This window comes from Hipposideros armiger, unplaced genomic scaffold (genome assembly GCF_001890085.2).
Source record: "Hipposideros armiger isolate ML-2016 unplaced genomic scaffold, ASM189008v1 scaffold_34, whole genome shotgun sequence".
NCBI classification, from domain to species: Eukaryota; Metazoa; Chordata; class Mammalia; order Chiroptera; family Hipposideridae; genus Hipposideros; species Hipposideros armiger.
The window spans coordinates 2,323,788-2,343,779 of NW_017731384.1; the positions used below are offsets into that span (position 1 = coordinate 2,323,788).

The 19,992-nt window shown below is 43.4% G+C and overlaps 1 protein-coding gene across 1 annotated transcript in view; it reads right to left on the bottom strand.

Annotated features, from left to right (window-relative positions):
* ERN1 (endoplasmic reticulum to nucleus signaling 1) overlaps window positions 1-11,357 on the bottom strand; it is a 77,887-nt gene extending 66,530 nt beyond the window's left edge. Inside the window, exon 1 of the mRNA XM_019637782.1 lies at window positions 11,119-11,357. Coding sequence (XP_019493327.1) covers window positions 11,119-11,175 — 57 coding nt within the window. The 5' untranslated portion in view covers window positions 11,176-11,357. The remainder of the gene's footprint in view (window positions 1-11,118) is intronic.
* Window positions 11,358-19,992: the final 8,635 nt, after the last annotated feature.

Sequence of the window (19,992 nt, forward strand, 5' to 3'; positions counted from 1 at the left end):
TATATATATCAATCAGCTCCTTGAATAACGTTTTAACACTGATGAGATGCCATAGGAACTTAACTATTGCTTATATCAATCAGCCTATGGTAAAACTAGTTTCATTATACACAGTTTTCCTTAAAGTTGCAGAACCTGTCGACAATGTTAAGTGAAGGGTTACTTACTGTATACACCACACTTGTGTTTGGGGGCAGAGCCATCACAAAAATCAACGAATTGCTGGCTCTTGTCCCCTGAGTCCTAGGGGTTTCTGAAGTTTCTTTGACACGATTTTAAACTTTCTCTTGTTATGGTGTCATTAAGAACTGACAATAGTCACACTCAATATCTCATTTGCTCAGGATTTTCAATCATACATGTGCTGTCAACACCAGAGCTCCAGAAGATTAGATGAGAAACACACTGGAGAACAGACCTGTATATTAACCCCAACACTAAGAGATGCAATGCCACTCGGAGGGCCAGTGGGAAGGGCTGTCGTCTAGAATACAGTGGTCAGGGAAGGCCCCACACACTGGCTGGGCCCTCCGGGACAGGTAAGCGACACCTAAAGACACCACAACTCATTATTGTGGCAACTTCCAGACCCCTATCTTCCCTTGCTCTACTCTATATTTTCTTTCTTTCTTTCCACAGATTTTTATCACCTTCTCACATTCTATGTGTATTTATCATGATATCTTACTGTCTCTGCCAAGTAGATGTAGGTTCCATGAAGACAGGAGTCTTTGCTTTGTTCACTGTGTCCCAAGTGCCTCAGACAGTGCTTAGCATATAATATACACTCAATAAAATTGGTGAATGAATGAATGGATGAACAGATGGAATCCACGACATCCAGGAGCTAGGAAGCTGGGAGGCTCAAAGCAAAGCAGCCTTCCCATCTTCAGCCACTCGGGTGAACGTGAAGCTGTGCAGCTGGGGGACTAGTCACCTACCCTAAATGGTGTTCCTAATTTGGGAAGATATTTAGAAATGGACCCGCATAAGAGATCTGCTAGTTCCATGGCCTAGTTTTACCAATGGGGAAACAGGAAGTAACTCATTTGCCCGAAGTTGCCTAGCTGGCCAGTACTGACCGTCTCATCTCCCCACTCCCACTACCTTTTTATCGTATGGGTCAAAACACGTGTGGGGGTGAAAAAAAAAAGACTGCCTATAATCTACATTTCAAAACAGCTACGATGACAAACTACGCCTATCTATCTACGCGAGGAGGGCAGAACTGGAGCTGCCTCTTGGGATTTCCTTTTGGCATCAAGTTCGGTGGGGAAACACAGCCCTGGTCCCCAAGTTTACCCAGGTCTGGTAGGTCAGATGCCAAACCCCGTTCAGAGGTCACTTCAAAGAGTGACCTTCCAGTTCTACTGACGCCTTGAAACGTGGTCCCAGCAGAGCTTCAGATGTGATCCAGCCCGGTCAATGTGACATTCAGAAGTGAGTTTCCTCTTGTTTCTATACCAGCTGTTAGGGTTCTTTGAGGAATAATTTAGTCCAGTGGCTGAGACGACTGACTAGCCACGTCCTGCGCCGCGTTCTACCGACAGACCTTTCAACTGTGCGCCTGCTGTAAAGGCCCTTCGTGCTGCGAGGCTGATAGCTCGCCAGCTCCCACATGAAAAGGGGAAGCAGAGTATCACCAACTGTCCGCTCCTACAACTTGCTTCCAACATACACATTCTCACCCTGATAAGAAAGTTCCTTTTTGTTTATATGCTTCGCTTCATTCTTGTGCTTGAAACTATTGAACTTCTCCCACCAATTTCTTCAATACCCAGGCCCCTTGGCTGTTTCACTCTGGCAACAGAAGGCTCTTTTAAAACTCGGATGATGATTTCAGCCGCCAGGATGCTGTATTGTTTTGATTCCTTAGGCCTCTTAACACATGGAGAAGGCAAAAACAATGAGCAAGCATAAGTGGAACTTTAAATAATTCTAAACACCGTATAATTCAAATACATTTAAAGTGTGTTTGAACATAAGGCCAGCTATCAGTCCAAGCTGCCTTTTAAAAAGCAATTTCAGCAGTTAGTACTCAAAGAAAAAATATTCATCTGTCTGGAATTACTTGCTCTTTAAGAGTTGGGCAACATAATATATTAGAAAAAAACCCATAATGCTAGGCTCTCTAGTTCCAGTTCTGCTGCTAACCAGCAGAATGTAGTGATCTCAATTCTCTATAAAATGAGCCAAAAGCTCTCTCCCGTCTGGTCCAGGGCTGGGATTACAGGCCACAGGTAGACACAGTTGCTCTGTCCAGGATTAAGACACAAGAATTACTTGATGGCCTCAACCTGGCTGCACATTAGTCACCTGGGGCTTTAAAAAAAGAAAAAAATATATATATATATAAATAAAATTATATATATATATATATATATATATATATATATATATATAATCTTTTTTTTTTTAAGAAAGGATGTCAGCCTCCATTCCTAAAGATTCTGATTTCATTCCCCTGGGGTGGGGCCTCGGCATAGGGTTTTTTAAAAGCTCCCCAGGTGACTCCAGGTGACTAAATTCAGCCCCAGCTGACAAGCACTGCCTCGAGTCACACATTCCTAGTTGCAGCTGTGGCCTTTCTGTACAGGTGTTTCTCTCACTCCTAGAAACCCCTCAGGAGTCACGGGCCATTTGCTTTAAGAGGAAAGAGAGCTGATTTAGTTTGAGCAACAAACTCCTCCGACCCAACTGGAGATCAATGACAATGTCAGTTTCTGGGGATTCGACAGCACTGTTTGTTCAGAAAATGTATGAAAAAAAATTCAGTTTCCATGACAAACACTCCTGCGGCCCAAACAATTACTCCCTCATGGGAAACAGAGGGGGGCAAAAATAATCCACTGGAGAAAGGGGTGGTTTTGAATTATAATTATAAATTAGTCTACTAGCTAGGGAAATCAGGTTTAATACATAACAGGACAACCCTGGATCAGGGTTCATTTTTAAATTGTGAAACATCATGCTGAGTGAAAAATGAAACTGGCTTGGAATAATCACAAACCATTTATCTCCTGGGGTTTGGCAATGTTAAAATTAATCTCATTACTGATATGAGGGGCCTGTCAAGGGGGCACCACACACTATGGGTCATGTCCACCCAAACAGATATCCTGGAAGCCCCCTTCTCATTCTGCAGAATGAAACACTACTGATGAGATCTCATTCAAGAAGATAGATCACAGCTAAAGCAACATCTGTCTCCCTTCCAAAAAAATTCACAACCCACTTGCCTGATGATAAAACAGCTCCTTGTTTTATTGGTCTTAATGAGCCTCAAAGAAGAATTCCATTAATATTTGCTGAGTGCCCACTGCAGTGGGTATGGCCGACTCACCATGCCAAATGCTACAGAGGATGCGATGATAAGCAAGACAGGGTCCCTGCCTTCCAGGACAAACCAGCAAGAGAAGTGACACCCCCACCCCCACTCAAGGCACCTTCCTGGCCCCTTCCTCTCTCCCTCATTACACTCTTCTGAGACCCACCTAAGCTAACCTGAGTCCCCACATTGTGGTCCAAGGTCCACTGTCATTCTCCTGTCATCATAGACTCATTCCCTGGTGTCAGAACTGCTTGGGAGCGGGGGGCTTTGCAAAGGCAAATACCCCAAGCCAAGCCTGATAATTACACAGTTCCATCTTTTCAGGATTCCTTGAGGAAGGCTGTCACTGTACTATGGAAGAGCAGCTTTGGTTAAAGGTTTCTAAGACATGAACTTTCAGTTTTGCTATTTCAGAAACATTTCTGGGTGAGATCTTACTGACAAACAAGCACCTGCTTGGATATTATTAGACTTCAAGCAAAGAAACAAGCTTAAACTGTGAATTAGGTTTAAAGGTCTCTTAATCTCCACTCTCTATGATCGTTGCTGGATCTGGGTCCAGATTCGAGAAGAGATGGTCTCGCTGAGGGAGAGTCTCAGGTGAAGGCAGTGTTTCCTGCTCAAAGCTGCATTTTCTCCTACTGAAACACAGGGTGAGGCCACAACTCTTACGGGAGGAACAAGAGCATTATCTGAAGCTTACAAATCTACTTTCTTCTTTTCCCTGTCCTTTTCTAAATCCCATCTCTCACTGCAACGTGGCTGGACCACCTCCTCAGGATGTGACTGGGTTAGCTAGACTGATTTGTGCTAACAACGGCACGGCACGAGAACATAAGCACTGCAGGGGCTGCTCTTCAAAGAGAAACAGGAGGATCAGGTTCAAGGTTCAGTTCCGCCACTGGTGCATGACCTTGGACAGGTCCAAGGTTCCATGACCGGCTCTGGCCTCGACTTCCTCATCTGTCTGCTCAAGGGAACAGAGCAGGGCTGTGATTTTTCTTCAACTTGGGAGGGGAAGGTGATGCCTGAAATAGAGAGGTTTATGCCCCAAATCACCCTCGAAGGTTCTAATGTGCTCCCACTGTTTGTTACTGGCTGGCATGCACCCAGTTCCTTACGTGGGGGTGGGGTGGAGCAAATACTGAGATTCATTGGGTTAGACCAGCCAGATCCCTTCTAGCTGTCTAACCTACTCCAATTCTAGTGGCCCTGGGAGGCACTTATACATTTATTCATATACGCTCCCGTTGCTCAGAATATTTCTGGATTTTTAAAAAATTCCCTTCAAGGAATATATTTTTGAATCTGCTACATGGTAGAAAGTCTTTAGCTGGTTTTTAGAAGTATACAAAAAAGGATATCCAAGTGTCCTCAGTAAATTGTGCAATCAAGCTAAGAATAGTTTTCTTCAAAACCTCAGTGTAAACGATGTAAAAGTTATAGTCAAGCAAAGATAGGAAGGTAATTGGGAAACGTTTTAAGTTGTGTAAGGATATTGGCGTAAGAGTAAATATTTGCTTTTTTAGGGTTCCTGTTTTTGTTTTAAAGTTGAATTATTAAATAGATTAAATAAATTATTAAATGAAGTACTGAAAAGTAAGAAAAAAAGATTGACTTGTATGACATAAACATTGACTCTGAAGGAGTGATTATTTTGAAAGTGACAACATCCCTTTGGATAAGTTTACGTATGTTTGTGGAAAAAACAAAACAAAAAACACCAAAGGCATTATGTTATTGTCAAGTGGTACTTTAATCTTCCCAGGAAAAACATCTGTAGGGCCAAGCTGTATATTTTAAAAACAGCTGCCTCCAAAAGGGATAACCAATGCATCAACTCTTGATTTATGAAGTCTTGAGGTAAAATTGTAAATGGCCCCACAGCCAACTATAGAAAGGATCTTGTCTGTAGGAGGTGAGCTACTCTCAAAACCAAACTCAGATAACCCTGAGGTATTTCAGGGTGCTCATGGGACCCACATCTGCTAGAAAGCTGATCTGAAACCACTGCAAACCCAAGGGCCCTGCATATAAGTTATTTAACGAGTTAAAATAAAACATTAGCTCTTAGGTACATAAGGTGTCATCAAGAGAATGTCATGGCTACTTACGTCTTTAAAATGTAAGCAAAACAAAATTCAAACATTCCCCTTTCACTTGACTTAAAATCCACACTGCTCAAAGAAAACAGTTAACTTTAAAATTGTTATCATAAACCCAATTTAAGGATAGTTTTGTGCTTTTTAAAACATCCAACATTGTTTGGAGGCTGGAAAGGGGACTATAAGAGTACATCCGATCAGCAAATTCCATTTCCAGGAAGGCAATAATTAAGCAGTTAAGATGCATTTAAGAGTTTAGCGGGCCGGCCAAGTGGCACATAGCTTAAGAGTTGGCTTGGGACGCCAGCTCTGAGCAGCAGGGCCCCAGTTCAGATCCCACATGGGCCAGTGACACTGCCCTAAGATGGTGAACAACAGCTTGACCTGGAGCTGGGCTGCCGTGAGTCGCTGGCGATAGCGTAGGCTGCAGACTCTGCTGCTGTGAGCCACTGTGAGTGGCTGGTAGCCCGCAGCTGCAGTGAGCCACCGTGAGCAGCCATCCAATGACAGGCGAGCAACTGCCTCACCCGGGAAGAGCGCAATGATAATACCAACATGGGCCAGTGAAGCGGCATCCTCCACAACTAGACTGAAGAACAAAATGACAGCAACTTGTCTGTTCCACTCCCCCAATTCCCCAATAAAATCTTTAAAAAAAAAAAGAGTTTAGCAATAAGAAGGTTTATCACATTGTTTATAGTAATGAAAATTAAAACAGCCTCATTATCCACATGGTTGAAGCGTCAAATTATGGCATATCCATTCAGAAAAGTATTACATAGCCAGTGAGAATAATGTTGCAGAATTAAATTTATTGACACAAAAAGATCTATGATATGTTTCAGTTTTGGGATGAACTATGTTATCTATGCAAATATGTGCACAGAAAAACCGTCTGGAAGGACATATATCAAAATGTTGGTAGATTAGCCATCAGGGAAATGCAAATCAAAACCATAATGAGTTACCACTTCACGCCCACTAGGTGAGGATGTGGAGAAATCGCAGCTGGGAATGTAAAATACTGCAGCTACAGACAGTCGGGCAGTTCCTCAAAAGGTTAAACGTACAGTTACCATATGACCCAGGCGTCCCACTCCTAGATATACGCTCAAGAAAAATGAAAATGTATGGCCACTCAAATGTTTGTATACAAATGCTCATGGTAACATTATTCATAATAGCCAAAAAGGGGAAACAACCCAAACGTTCATCAACTGAAGAATGGATAAACAAAATCTGGTATAACCGTATAATGGAATATTAACAGCATTAAAAAGGAACGAAGCATTGACATATACTACAACATGGATGAACCTTGAAAACATGCTAAGTGAAAGAAGCTAGTCACAAAAGACCACAAGTAGTATGACTCCATTTACGAACTGTCCAGAATACACAAATCTATAAAGACAGAAAGATTAGCGGTTGCCAGGGGCTGTGAGGTTTGTGGGCAACGAGGAGTGACAGTTAATGTGCATGGAGTTTCTTTGGGGGATGCTGAAAATATTATAAAATTGATTGTGGTGATGGCTGCACAATTCTGTGAGTATACTAAAAACCATTGACTTGTACACTTTAAATGACTGTATGATAGGTGAATCATATTTCAGTAAAGCTGTTAAAATGTTAACAGAGGTAATGTTTGGGTAGTAGGATTATAGGTTTTTGTGTTGTTTTTTTAAATTTAGATTTATTTATGCTTTCTAACCTTTCTACAATGACTATGATTATTTTGAGGGATTAAAAGAATCTTCCCATGTTATCATATAAAAATTTTTCCATGTTATCATACAGAAAGCACTAAACCCACAAAAGATTTGAAAAAAAGGGAAATGCACCTTCCCTTATACTAGTGGAACACCTGGGAACATCCCATATGACCTCAGCAGGGTGATCATTAGGCAAAGCATGGCTTTATTATCACGTCAATCACCCTGGTCAGCTATGACTCCAGTCCCCAGTCTGAGGCTGGGAACAGAAGGCTCAAATACTTTGGGCGTGGATGATGGTTTACCAAAGTGCTCCTAAAAGGGAAAAATGTGATGGCACACTCAGCACATTTCCTAACAGGTGATGGGAAACAACCTGAACAAAAATACAGAACACATATTTTTTACACTGTTGTATTTGTTGTGTGTTTGTACATGAACAAAGATCATAAGGTAATCAGAAGGGATACAGTAACTGTCTAAATGCAACTTAAATTTGAAAAAAGGAACGCAAGCGAGGAGCTTATGATTGCTTTTTTAAATTCTACTTTTCCCAGTCTGTATAAGGTCTGTTGCACTCATTTAAATAGCTCTAAGAATGTGTTTGCTCTGAGGCAGGAACCAAACATGGGATATAGGTAAAGATAAAGACAGAAAAAAAATCCCCAGCCCCTGGGAAACATAGCCAACAAGCATGTTTCTTATTCACAGGCTATGATTCACTGTCCCTATTTTTTAAGCCAGCATCACACTCTAATCATTGCTAGGTTACAGGCTCTGAGTTATTTGTGCATAATGAAAGCTGAATCCATTCAAATGATACATTATTAGGCTTTTCTCTTCTATATCAACTCTTTAGGGAGAAGATTTGATCATTATAAAACACATATGATATTGAATCAAAAGATTACTTTGGAACAAAGAGGTTTCCAGTGATTCTTCAACCTAAAAAGTGAAGTTAAAATCTGAGACAGGCAAAACAACTATACCCCCAGGCCCGTGCAGGTGGTGCTATTCTGTCCAAACATGAAGAAATCTTTACATAGCCCACTGGTTTTATGGTCAGGAATATGGTCTGCCATTGAACTCTCATACACATTTTCTCTTGTGTTCCCGGAAACGATGTTACTGTGGAAAACCAAGTGAGCAGGTGAGTTAATGTAATAATACACATACGCATGTGGACGACTACAGTCTCATTTCATGATTAGCAGCCCTGATAAACAATGAGCTTCATGAAACATTCTCCTCGTGGCCTCAGTATAAACACTTGATATCTCCTATTAGGATAATTCATGCAGATGATAACTATCAGAATCCATGATAAGCGAGGACATGTCTAGTTACGACTTGTATCTCAGATGATAGTCTCAGTGTGTTTCTGTACACACATGGTCCTTAGTTCTCAGTGATGTTTTGTATTCCACTCTAAAACCAAAACCCTGGTTCTAATCACAAAATATAATATTGCATGTCAACTGTAATTGACACATTTTTTTTTTCAATTTAAAGATAAATAAATAAAACCCAAACAGTGACTAAATAAAAGGAAGTGTATATATTATAGCTGAAGAAAGTTATGTTGCCACATAGGCTACAGATCTCTTTGGTACTTGAGAGAAGTGGAAACACCTTAAAATGAGGACTACATGACAGCGATGATGTGACAGCAACAATGTAACACAAACCAACATTAGGTATAAGACCCAGGTCTCGGAAGGAGGAAGAAACTCACTGACTAAGCACATTCTGGATTAACAAAAGACAGCCTCAAATCCTTCATAACACTGATGTTATTACATTTTTGATCTGGTAGCCTAGAGTTTCGGCCTCTGCTAAGTCAATGTCTGGCTCAGACACACACTGAAAGAAAATCACTGTATGAATTGGCTCCAATGTACTCGCTATTTAGTCAAACAAAAAGAAACAGCATCAAAACATGTTCCTTGCAAAGATACAGTGTAAAAAAATATGATAGTAAAAAGCACCTGTTGGGGTGGGGGCGGGGTAAGGAGAATATTTATTTAGCATCTATGATGTGCAAGGTGCTTTCAGGCATGTTAATATGTTAGCCGTCCCCCTATCAGGAATTCACATATCAAGAAACAGAGTCTCTCAGAAGTAAAATGACTTGTCTGAGGGCACAGCTGCCAAGTGACCAGCTAGAACTCGGGTTTGTCTCATTTTACAGCCAGTGCATTCAATATGATGTCACCGCTGTCTAGTTTAACTGCACACTTTGCAATAGGTTTCGTTTAGCTTTCAAATAAAAATTCTCACTATGTTTGGGGATTGACATTTTTACTGGTAGACAATTAGGGGAGTGCAGTTCTGACCTTTTACCTAAAAAATAACCTTTTGATAAGGGTCTGGAATATTTTACCATGAACTCTGAGACGTCTCGATTTCTAAATACAATTTACAAATATTTACATGAACTGAAACTATAGTCCCAACTAAAGCTAAATAGTTATTGTTGGCTCTTTAAGCCTAAATTATTCAATAACTAAAACATTAGAATCCAATGAAAAAAAAACAGCAAATGGAAAGATGTGGCAAAGAAAACCAAATACACCTTGGCCCTCACCATTGAAAATGATCGATTTCCATGCCATACGTTTGTTTGGTCATTCTGTTTATATTCCTATGTGGGAACAGATGCCAGGCAGCAGTTAACCAGTCCAAGATGTAGTGTTCAAATTCAAAACCTGACCCTAGTTGTGAAAGTGGGTTTTCCCTTAAATGAGAAGAGAAACTTCACTTACACAAGTTCTACTGTGAAGTGTGCACAAACTCGCCTTTAAAAAAAAACCTGAATTTGACAAAAGTAGCCTTATATATTATCCCAGCTGTTTCCAAATCCTTGTTATTTCAAGAGCATGGACTATTATTTACCTAAAATGCGTAACCTCCCAAGACTTCACGCTGCGGTGCTCAGGTACACACATGTCAGTTTTCCACCTGGACACCGGGTACATGATATCCCATATTAAAGAGTACACAGTGGAGGTCATTAAACAGAACCTGCACTGATGTACCATACCCACATCCTGAACAATAAATTTTTTTTAAAAACCACTCGCTAGTTTAGGTTCTTCCAACCAGAAGAAACAAAAAGCCAAGTCTGTCCACAAAATGTCCTCCCAGCCGTCGTGCCAAAATCCATAGCCTGAGTGAAAGGTCTTAAATAGTTAAATAAATGTAAAACAGGCACTCCTCTCCAGAAAAGGATGGGAAGACGTTCCGACAGCCCTACAGTGATCTCCCGTAAGAAGAGTCTTTCATTTAAAGTTTTGAAGCGGCTTTACCGCTGTCCCACATGGGGTCTTAAAGAGTCCAATTCCCACAGCTTAACTTGCTTAATGAAGTGTTGGTGCACAAAAGGAAGGCGCCTGCCTCGCAATTCCAAGAAACCTGCAAGGCAGGTAAGTAAGCAGGCTCAAGCTCTTGGGCAAAAATGCCTTCCTTCTCTCGGATGCATTCGTTTCCCAAAGTTCTCTCATATTAAAAGTTCCAGCAAGGATTACAAACGCAAGACATTCCCTTCCCGTAGATTACAGGGCCCTTCCAGTCCTTCCTCCGCGGCCAGCGCCAGACGGAGTCGGCGCCCACCTAGGGGGAGGGTCCGGCAGGTGGGGCGGCCTCCCAAGGGTCCTGGGCCTTCTGGAGACCCCGAGGTGCCTCCAGGGCGACACGGAGTTGCGCAGGAGCGCACGAGGCCCAGAGAGGCGCTGCCCGTGACAGGCGCGCTGGCCCACGAGGCCCCCCGGGTGGCGTGCGCCTCGGCGGGACTGGCCGCAGCAGCCACTCCGGCCGGCCAAGACGCGTTCGCTCCCCGCCGGGCGCCACCTCCTACCCGCAGCCCGAGCCTCCGCCGGGGCGCACCGGGCCTGGGGCCGCCTCCGCCCGCTCCCGGCTCGGATCCCGGCTTCCCCGAGATGTCCCCACCCCACGATCCCCGGTCACTCACCCAGGGGCCGGGCAGCAGCAGCGCCAGCAGCAGCGGCAGCAGCAGCCGGGCCGGCATGGCGAGGACTCGGTCTTGGCTCCGGGCCCGGCCGGCCGGTTCAGGGGGGCGGTGCGGGCGGAGGACGGGGCGGGGGCGCCGCGACGATAGCGCGGCGGTGGCCGGACTTCAGCGAACGCAGAGCTGACTAGGCGGTGGCGGCACCCCCATTCCCGACCCTTTAAGCGCCGGGTGCCGGCGCTCCTTCCGGTCGGGGCGGGGCTGAGGGAGGGGCGGGATCTGGGCGGGGCCGAGGGCAGCACCGGCCACTTGCTAGCCCCGGGTCCCGCGGCCCGGCCTGCAGGCAGAAGGACCAGGCCTAGGCGTCCGGCGTCTAGGGGCGCTGAGCGATTGAGGCTAGGAGCTTGTCCGAGGGCGGGGGGACACGCGGCCGCACCCCCTTCCCGATGAGGTCCCACTAACCCCGCTGAGGGACTGGCTGCGTCAGATTTGATCAGGGGAAAGGCCGGGAGACTGGCGGTGACGGCTGCCCAGAGTCCCCCAACTCCCGAAATCCCCCCGTTTCGTCTTCCCGCCGTGGTGGAATTTACGGCGACCTATGGAGCGAGGGACAGCTGCTGGCAGGCGATTCCAGCAAACGGTGCTTCTGTCCTGCTCCCGCAGTTGCCAAGTCCACGGCCCTGGGGGGTCCTCCAGCTGCTCCAGCTGCGCCTCAACTAGTGCAAAGGCCCCTTCTTTCCCTTTTTTCCCCCCTCTCAGGAATTACCCTCAAATCATGCCCAACAGCCATCAGTTCCTTTTGGAATAAACCACAGCCAAATCATTTGCCAAAAATTATAAGCAAAGAAGGAAACCATTTCGGCTGCTGGTGTTTACATGGCGTTTGTGGATGTGACCTCCTAAAGCTTGAGATGACATGTGTCATCTCATGTCATTGGAGGGAGTGGGTGGGGCGAGGACTCACACAAGGTCTATTTGAGGGTTATGGGCTATTAACCTGAATTAAAGAGCCCAGCAGCTGTTTGGTAACTGGGTCCCATGCTGCCCTCCATTTAGATGGAAGAGGGGAGAGAGGACGTATTGTTTGTAATGAGTAAATTAAAATTTGGAGCACAACACTGATATATCCCTAGGAGAAAGAAAAAGGGGGATAGCAACTTTTCTAATTTTTCTCGACTTGTTCATATGACAACCTAAGATTTTTCAGGGTTTCAGAGAAAGGAGTAAGCAATACAAGAGAAAACAGCAAAGAGGTAGTGGAGGGCAGACCCAATATCTGGTCTGTGTGCACTGTGGATCAATCCTATCCAACTAGAACACAGAAATGTGCATAGTAAGCCAAAATCTTGTAAACAGAGCTCCTCATTCCCAACCCCCTCCACCAGGTCACAGTCGAGGAACTAGTCCCTACCAACACCGGAGAGTCCAACAGACCAGTGTACGAGTGGGACAAATCTTGGCAACTGTGAAAGTGGTAGGCACATTTTGAAAAGTGTTATCTGCATGTCTAAATGCAAACAGATTGGTTTGGGATTGGTGGAAAGGTGTGCAGAAAGAGGCTGCACCACTCCTGAGCGAGCAGTGTGGCCAGGTGCCCAGGGAGGGGTCCTTTAATGATTACCTGTCCAGCTTACAAGCTGACAACAGGATCTGTAAGGCCATAAACTTGAGTTAGACGACAAACTTGACTGGAAGATGCCATTTTCACATCCCTTCTCTGGTGCTTTTTCTCAGAATAAGTCTAGGAAGGGAACTTTCTGTGCTGGAACTTGGGCAACCCTTTGACAATTCAAAATGTCACTGTGATCTGGTAAGCACAGCTGATGAAACACAAAGGGGAATGCTTACCTCAGTCTGACTCACAAATCAGTTTTAAAGACCCAATAAAGAAAAAAGAAAAATCCATTCCAAGGAGCCTGGGCAAGGTAGGTAATATTTATCGTGTACTCAGCTGGGCAAATCCCCAGGTCTTAATTAAACTGTTGTATGTTCTCAGAATGTCTTACGCACCAGTTAAGTTGTTCTTAAGTTTGTTCACATGTTTTATGTACTTCATTTGACTGGCAACTCATACTGATAGCTCTGGTTTTATTTACGGCAGCATTGCCATAATCTTGCCCCACAGTCAAGCATTGTGCTTTAGACAGCTTATGATAAAGCAAAAACTGGCATTACTGATAAATAAAAAACAGAAATGGAAATATTTTGTAGGATGCCTTTGGAGTAAACTTGCCCATATAAAAGACCTGAAAACAAGCAGTGAATAATCCTTCTGGAAGTCACATTAAATAGCACCCTCTAAGCAAGGCAAAGGTCATGGTCTTAGTGTAAAGATAAGCTCTCTTTTTGTACCAAGGTAATATCTCAACAGGATCTGAACAGTATGTCTGAGCAGTGAGTAGTGGGAGAAATTTAGTTAAAATCTTATTTTTCACTTCTCTCTGAAACAGTGGTGACCAAATATAGAGAACTTTAAAACAACACCTTTTCGTGCCCTCTTCCTCTATTGATTCAGAATCTCCAGGGGTGGATCTCAAAGGTTGTGTGTTTTCCAGTTTCTGCAGGTGACTAAGGGCAGCCAAGATCCTGGGATCCAGCAGCCTCATGAATGTCCGGTGTTAATCCCTGTGGCCATAAATCCCTTTTATTTTAGCAAATGCCGCCCTCTAGTGGAAGATATTATGACCCAGCCTTTAAAAAAGTGTTTATGCCTCTCATTTCTGTTTAAAACCCTTTAAAATTTCATTTAAGAATGAATGATTAGGAGGTTGGTCTGCTGATAGCTATTTAGTGAGAGGGTAGCTCCCTTGGAAAGAAAAAGCTTGTAAAACCAGAAAGGGAGGTCATGGTTGAAAGCTCCAGTAACATCTCAAAGGAACAGTGTTTTTATCAGAATAAATCAAATTTTTTTTTTTTTTTTTTAGTGATTTGGATGCTACTGCTGCTTTCAAACAGACTTGAATTTACAGCACATGTGGGCTAGTTGTGGAAGAAATAAAATGATGAAGCGAGAGTCTGGCAGCAGGCTAAATGTCTATCTCCTTTGTGTTTTAATGTTTAAGGGAAATTTAAGAAAAACCACGTCACCTGTGAGCAGTTTCTTAGGTAAACAGAACTTTGACTCTTCCTGTTCTAGGATGATTGGACTTGAAAAGATTATGACACTCATTCTGAAGAACTTCTTTTTGTCACAGAATCCAACCTACTACACACTTTCTTGTATCACAAAAGTGAGTGTTTCTTGTCATGGTTAATATTTATTGGCTGTTGCTATTGTTTGGAAATGTGCAAAAATACATGCTTTATGGGACCATCTCACATTATCTGCCCAGCAGTTCTATGAGGTAGGTGCTAGTAGCCCCATTTTACAGATGACACATTGAAATTTAAAAAAGGTTAACAGCCAGGAGGGTAACATACAGCTAGTAAGAGGCACACCCTGGATTAGAACCCAGCTACCTACAGAACCTCAGAGCTTGTCTAGGCCACCCCAGATGCTATAACATGGTCCACCATTAGCTGGTTGTTATTCTTGCCCCTCCCGGAGCATGATGACACGGTAAAATTGTGACCTGTAAACGTAGTTAGGCGAGAGCCCAGATTGGCATGTCCCTGGACTACTACTAACAACCAAACGTTTGCACAAATATGTGGTGATAAGGGGCACTGCCTCAAATCACATGTAAGTCTCCTGATCTTATCTGGAGGTTGTGCAAAAGAATGTCAGGAACAGAGCAGCCATCTGGGAAAGAAGAGAGAGCATTCCCTGGGGCTTGTGACCTGTGAGGCAGTTCAGTCTAATCCTGACTGATTCTTTGTTCACTTGCCTCTGAGCTGTTCTATTGCACATCCATTTGTGCCAAGTCTATATGTCAGCATGGTGAAGTGTCCAGTGTCACCAGTATATTAATATTCTCAAAGGACCAATACAACACCAATGTGGAAATGGTGTCCTCTGAGAATGCCTCCACTTCCTCACTGGCCAGTCCCTCCTAATCCCCTGGGGTCTGGCTTATTCCCACAGAACTCTCTGGAAACATGTCCCAAGCAGCTCATAAACATTCTTCCTCTTGTAAAATCCCAATGGCCAATGCTTCATCTTTTCCCCCTAGGCCTTTCTTCAGTTCAAAGCATGACAATTAAGTTAGTGAACTTGCTACCATGCGCTTACATCGGCAGCACTGTACAGACAGCTCAGTAAGGTTTCATAACCTTGGTATATCAGCGTCTCACAGCTGTGTTCGTGTCAACGTGTGGCAGTGTCTTGCTGAGTGGTGTTCATTATTGTTGTTGCCTGTTTTTGTGTGCCGTCGTGAGAACGTGTGAGATTAGAGCAACTAACAAACATTACATTTCTTGTTAAACTTGGCAAGAGGAAAGTGAAATCAGGGACATATCAATCCATGTTTATGGAGATAATGCCATGAAGAAAACGGCTGTGTACAAATGGATTAAACGTTTTTCTGAGGGGAGAGAAAGTGTCACTGATGAAGAGAGGTCAGGGCGGCCAGTAATGACAAAAACATTGCAAAAATTTGTCAAACTGTGCATCAAAATTGTCTCCTGACTGTGAGAAGCATAGCGGGCCAAGTAAACATCAATATAGAGAAACAGTTAGGAAAATCTTAACTGAAAATTTTGGCATGAGAAAGGTGTGTGCAAAAATAGTCCCGAAGGGGGCCGGCCAAGTGGTGCGTTGGTTAGGAGTTGGCTTGGGACGCCAGCTCTGAGCAGCAGGGCCCCAGTTCGGATCCCACATGGGCCAGTGACGCTGCACCTTCTACAGCTAAGATGATGACAATAGCTCTACCTGGAGCTGGGCTGCCGTGAGTTGCCACCGTGAGTCGCTGGCAATGGGATAGGCTGCAGTGGGGCTGGCCAGCAGCTGGCCTGCGCTTTCGTGAGTGGCCGTGGGTAGCCGTCCAATGGCCAGCGAACGACTGCCTCACCCGGGAAGAGCACAATGATAATACCACCATGGACCAGTGAAGCGACGTCCTCCACAACCAGACTGAAGAACAAAAGGATAGCAACTTGTCTGTTTCACTTCTCCAATTCCCCAGCACTTTTCCCCTCCCCCAATTCCCCAATAAAAATCTTTAAAAAAAAGTCCTGAAGGAACTCACCAATGAACAAAAGCAAAGGAGAGTTGAAGTTTGCCAAGACCTTTTGGACAGGAAAGACAATGTTTTGGGCTGTGTTATCACGGGATGATGAAACATAGGTGTACCCATATGACCCTAAAACAAAGCATCAAAGTGCACAATGGAAGTCAGCCAATTCTCCATGACCAAAAAAGTTCCATCTGTCCAAATGAAGAGTCAAAACCATGTTGCTAGCCTTTTTTGATAGCAGAGAGATTATTCATTATGAATTTGTACCAACTGGACAGTTAACCAAGTGTACTATTTGGAAGTGCTGAAAAGGCTGTGTGAAAAAGACAAAAACTATCTGAACTTTTCACCACAATTCATGGCTCTTGGATCACGACAATGCACCAGCTCACACGGCACTGTCTGTGAGGGAGTTTTGAGCCAGTAAACAAATAACTGTATTGGAACACCTTCCCTACTCACCTGATCTGGTCCCCAATGACTTCTTTCTTTACCTGAAGATAAAGGAAATATTGAAAGGAAGACATTTCGATGACATTCAGGACATCAAAGGTAATATGATGACAGCTCTGATGGCCATTCCAGAAAAAGAGTTCCAAAATTACTTTGAAGGGTGCTGGTGTCAGTGCATAGCTTCCCAAGGGGAGCACTTCAAAGGTGACCATAGTGATATTCAGCAATGAGGTATGTAGCACTTTTTCTAGGATGAGTTCATGAACTTAATTGTCAGACCTCATATATTAACAGTTCTTTTTTTTCTTGAATTTTCCCTCCTTGGATATTACCATTTTCTGGCTCTTTCCCCTCCTCCCAGACTGTGTTTCTTAAGGCTTAATAGGTACACCATATCCATTCTCTCTACCTCCTTTTCCCTTAGAAGAGCTCATTCATAGACATAACCAAATTTTAGTTAGAGAGGAAAGGAACTTTAACTATAATTTTGTCAGCTTCATTTTGGAGATGACTTCATCTTTGATCTCTACATGGATGATTACCATTCATTCATTAATTCTTTTAACAAATATCACTGAGGGCTTCTGAGTACAAAGGATTGATACCATGAGGGAGTATCAGAGTTTGTAAGTTTGTAAGTTGGTAAAGGTAACAGGAAATGCACAGAAATAAGCAGCATATGAGGCTGACTGTGAAAAGCGTGAGAAGGTAGGAATAAACTCAGAAATAGAACTATGGTGTTCAAGACAGAGATGGGTCTGGTGGAAGGAAGTGGGTGGGGAAGGATGGAGCAGAGAGGGCTTCATTGAAGTGGCGTCTGGGTTGTGCCTTCTGTCAGATGTGACAAAAGGATATCCTGGGGGAGAGGAAGACCTGAACGGAAGCTTGGGAAAAGGAAAGCACTGTGTGGCTTCATGGGAGCCCAAGCTGACACATCAGTTGGGGTGTGCTTGGCTTCTACACAAAGCAGCAGTAGGGAAATGAAGCTGGGAAGGGCAACAGGATGGGCCAGTGGGTGGAGGTGCTCAACTCAGGCTGGGCTTTCTCTAGTAGGCAGCAGAGTGAGACAGGACAGAAGTTATGTTTCAGGAGGAGTTAGGGGAAAAGGCAGGCATTTGAGAGACTGTTAATCTAGAGCAGGAAGAGGAAGGAGGGGTTAGATATGAGACCTTGCCAAGGCAGAATGGAAAGCATTTGGCTGGCTTATACAAACAAGACTGAGAAGAAGGAATTCAACAATAGTTCATCAGATGTTTACCATGGTCAAGGGGCTGTTCTTATTGCTGGGACCATAGAGGGAGTGAGTAAATGAATTGGGGCCAGCTTTGCAGTGGTGCAGATATGCTAGGTGGTAAGGACAGGCCTGTTGTCTGTGCCCTAGTGGGCACCTACCCAGGCTGAGCCAATCGTATTAGTCTATTGTGGTAGCTAGTTTCCAAAGATGGCCCCAAATAATACTCTCCCTCCCTATATGCAGGTGCTGCTCTGCCATCAAAAGGTAGAGCTTATTTCTCTTCCCTCTGAATCTAGACTGGCCCTGTGACTGACATTCAGAGACCTCCCAGCCCAGGTTTAAAAGGCCTGGCAGCTTCCATTTCCTTCCTCTTGGAATACCCACTCTTGAATGCTCCCTCTTAGAAACTAGCTGCCACGTGTGGAGAATCCCAAGCCAAACAGGCCACATGGAAAATGGCATTGCGCTAATCAACAGCTCCAGCTGAGCTCCCAGCTGACATATTTGTATGCACAGATATTTCATAACAAAAAATTTAAATGCATCTTTAAAAGGCAAATATTATCACATTGGGCTAAACACTATAATCCAACCACATACCTTATACAAAGGATACTCTAAAACCAAAATAACAGAAAGGTTAAAAATGAAGGGATGGACAAAGTTGTATCAGACAAACAGACCAAAAAAAGACATGAGTAGCAACACTAATGTAAGATAAATTAGAACTCAAGGCAAAAACCACAAATAGCTTCGAGTGTTATTTTATACATAAATACATGTAATCCATGATGGAAACATTATCAGCCACAAACCATAATGAGATAAAGAGCATAGCCTCAAAATATAGCAAGCAAGTGATAATAGAAATAATCAAGGTAAATGACTGAAACATGTTTTTTTTAAATTTCATACAGTGAATTCAAATTTTTTGGATGAACAGTTCTATGAGTTTTGACCAATGCATATAATCATGTACCTACCACCACAATCAAGATACAGAACAGTTCTATCACCCTCAAAAACGCCCTCGTGCTGCCCCTTTTTAGTCAAATGCTCCCCACATCCCAATCCCTGGAAATTCTTTGATCTGTTCTCCATCCTTGCGGTTTTGCCTTTTCTAGAATGTCATAAAAATGGAATCATACCGTGTTTTGAGTCTAGCTCCTTTCACTCAGCATAATGCTTCTGAGATTCTTCCAAGTGTTGCATGCATTAGTATTGGGTTGTCGGAAAAGTCATGACATATTTTGTCTATGTTTTTCAAAGGTCATTTATTTATATAAAGAACAAAGATCAATCAATGATATATTGCCCATTTTGTTCAATAACTTTTTGCCATCTTTCTTCAGTGAGCTTCATAATTCCTCGTTCATAGAAGGACCTGTCTTTATTTGCAAAAAACTGAACAAGGTGTTGATTTACAGCCTTATCTGCATTGAACATTATAACACGCAAGGAGTTTTGAAGAGAGCGAGACAAGTGGAAGTCTGACAACGCAAGGTCAGGCGAGTATGGTGGGTGTGGCAACACATCCCAATTAAGCTCCAATAATTTTTGACGGGAGATCAGACTTGTGTGTGGTCTCGCATTGTCATGATGGAACACAACTCCTTTACAATTAACAAGCTCTGGAGATTTCTGGATGACAGATTTGTTCAGACTGTCCAATTGCCAAGAGTACACATTCAAATTGATTGTTTGGTTCCTTGATAGGAGCTTGAAAAACATGACACCTTTAAAATCCCATCACACTGAGAGCATAACCTTCCTCTGATGAATGCCTGCTTTCAATGTCATTTGAGGCGTATCATCATGTTGGGACCAAGACCGTTTGCACACCACATTTTTGTAAACAATCCACTTCTCATCACCAGTTATCAGTTGCTTCAAAAAAGGATCATTTTCCTCACATTTAATGAGCATATTGCAAATGTTTATAAGTGCCGTCAAATGAATTTATTTGAGTTCATGCGGAACCCAAATATCGAGCTTGCTTACATATCCCAGCTTCTTCAGGTGGTTATGAATGCTTGAATGATGGATGTTCAATGTTTCTGCAATCTCTCATGTCAT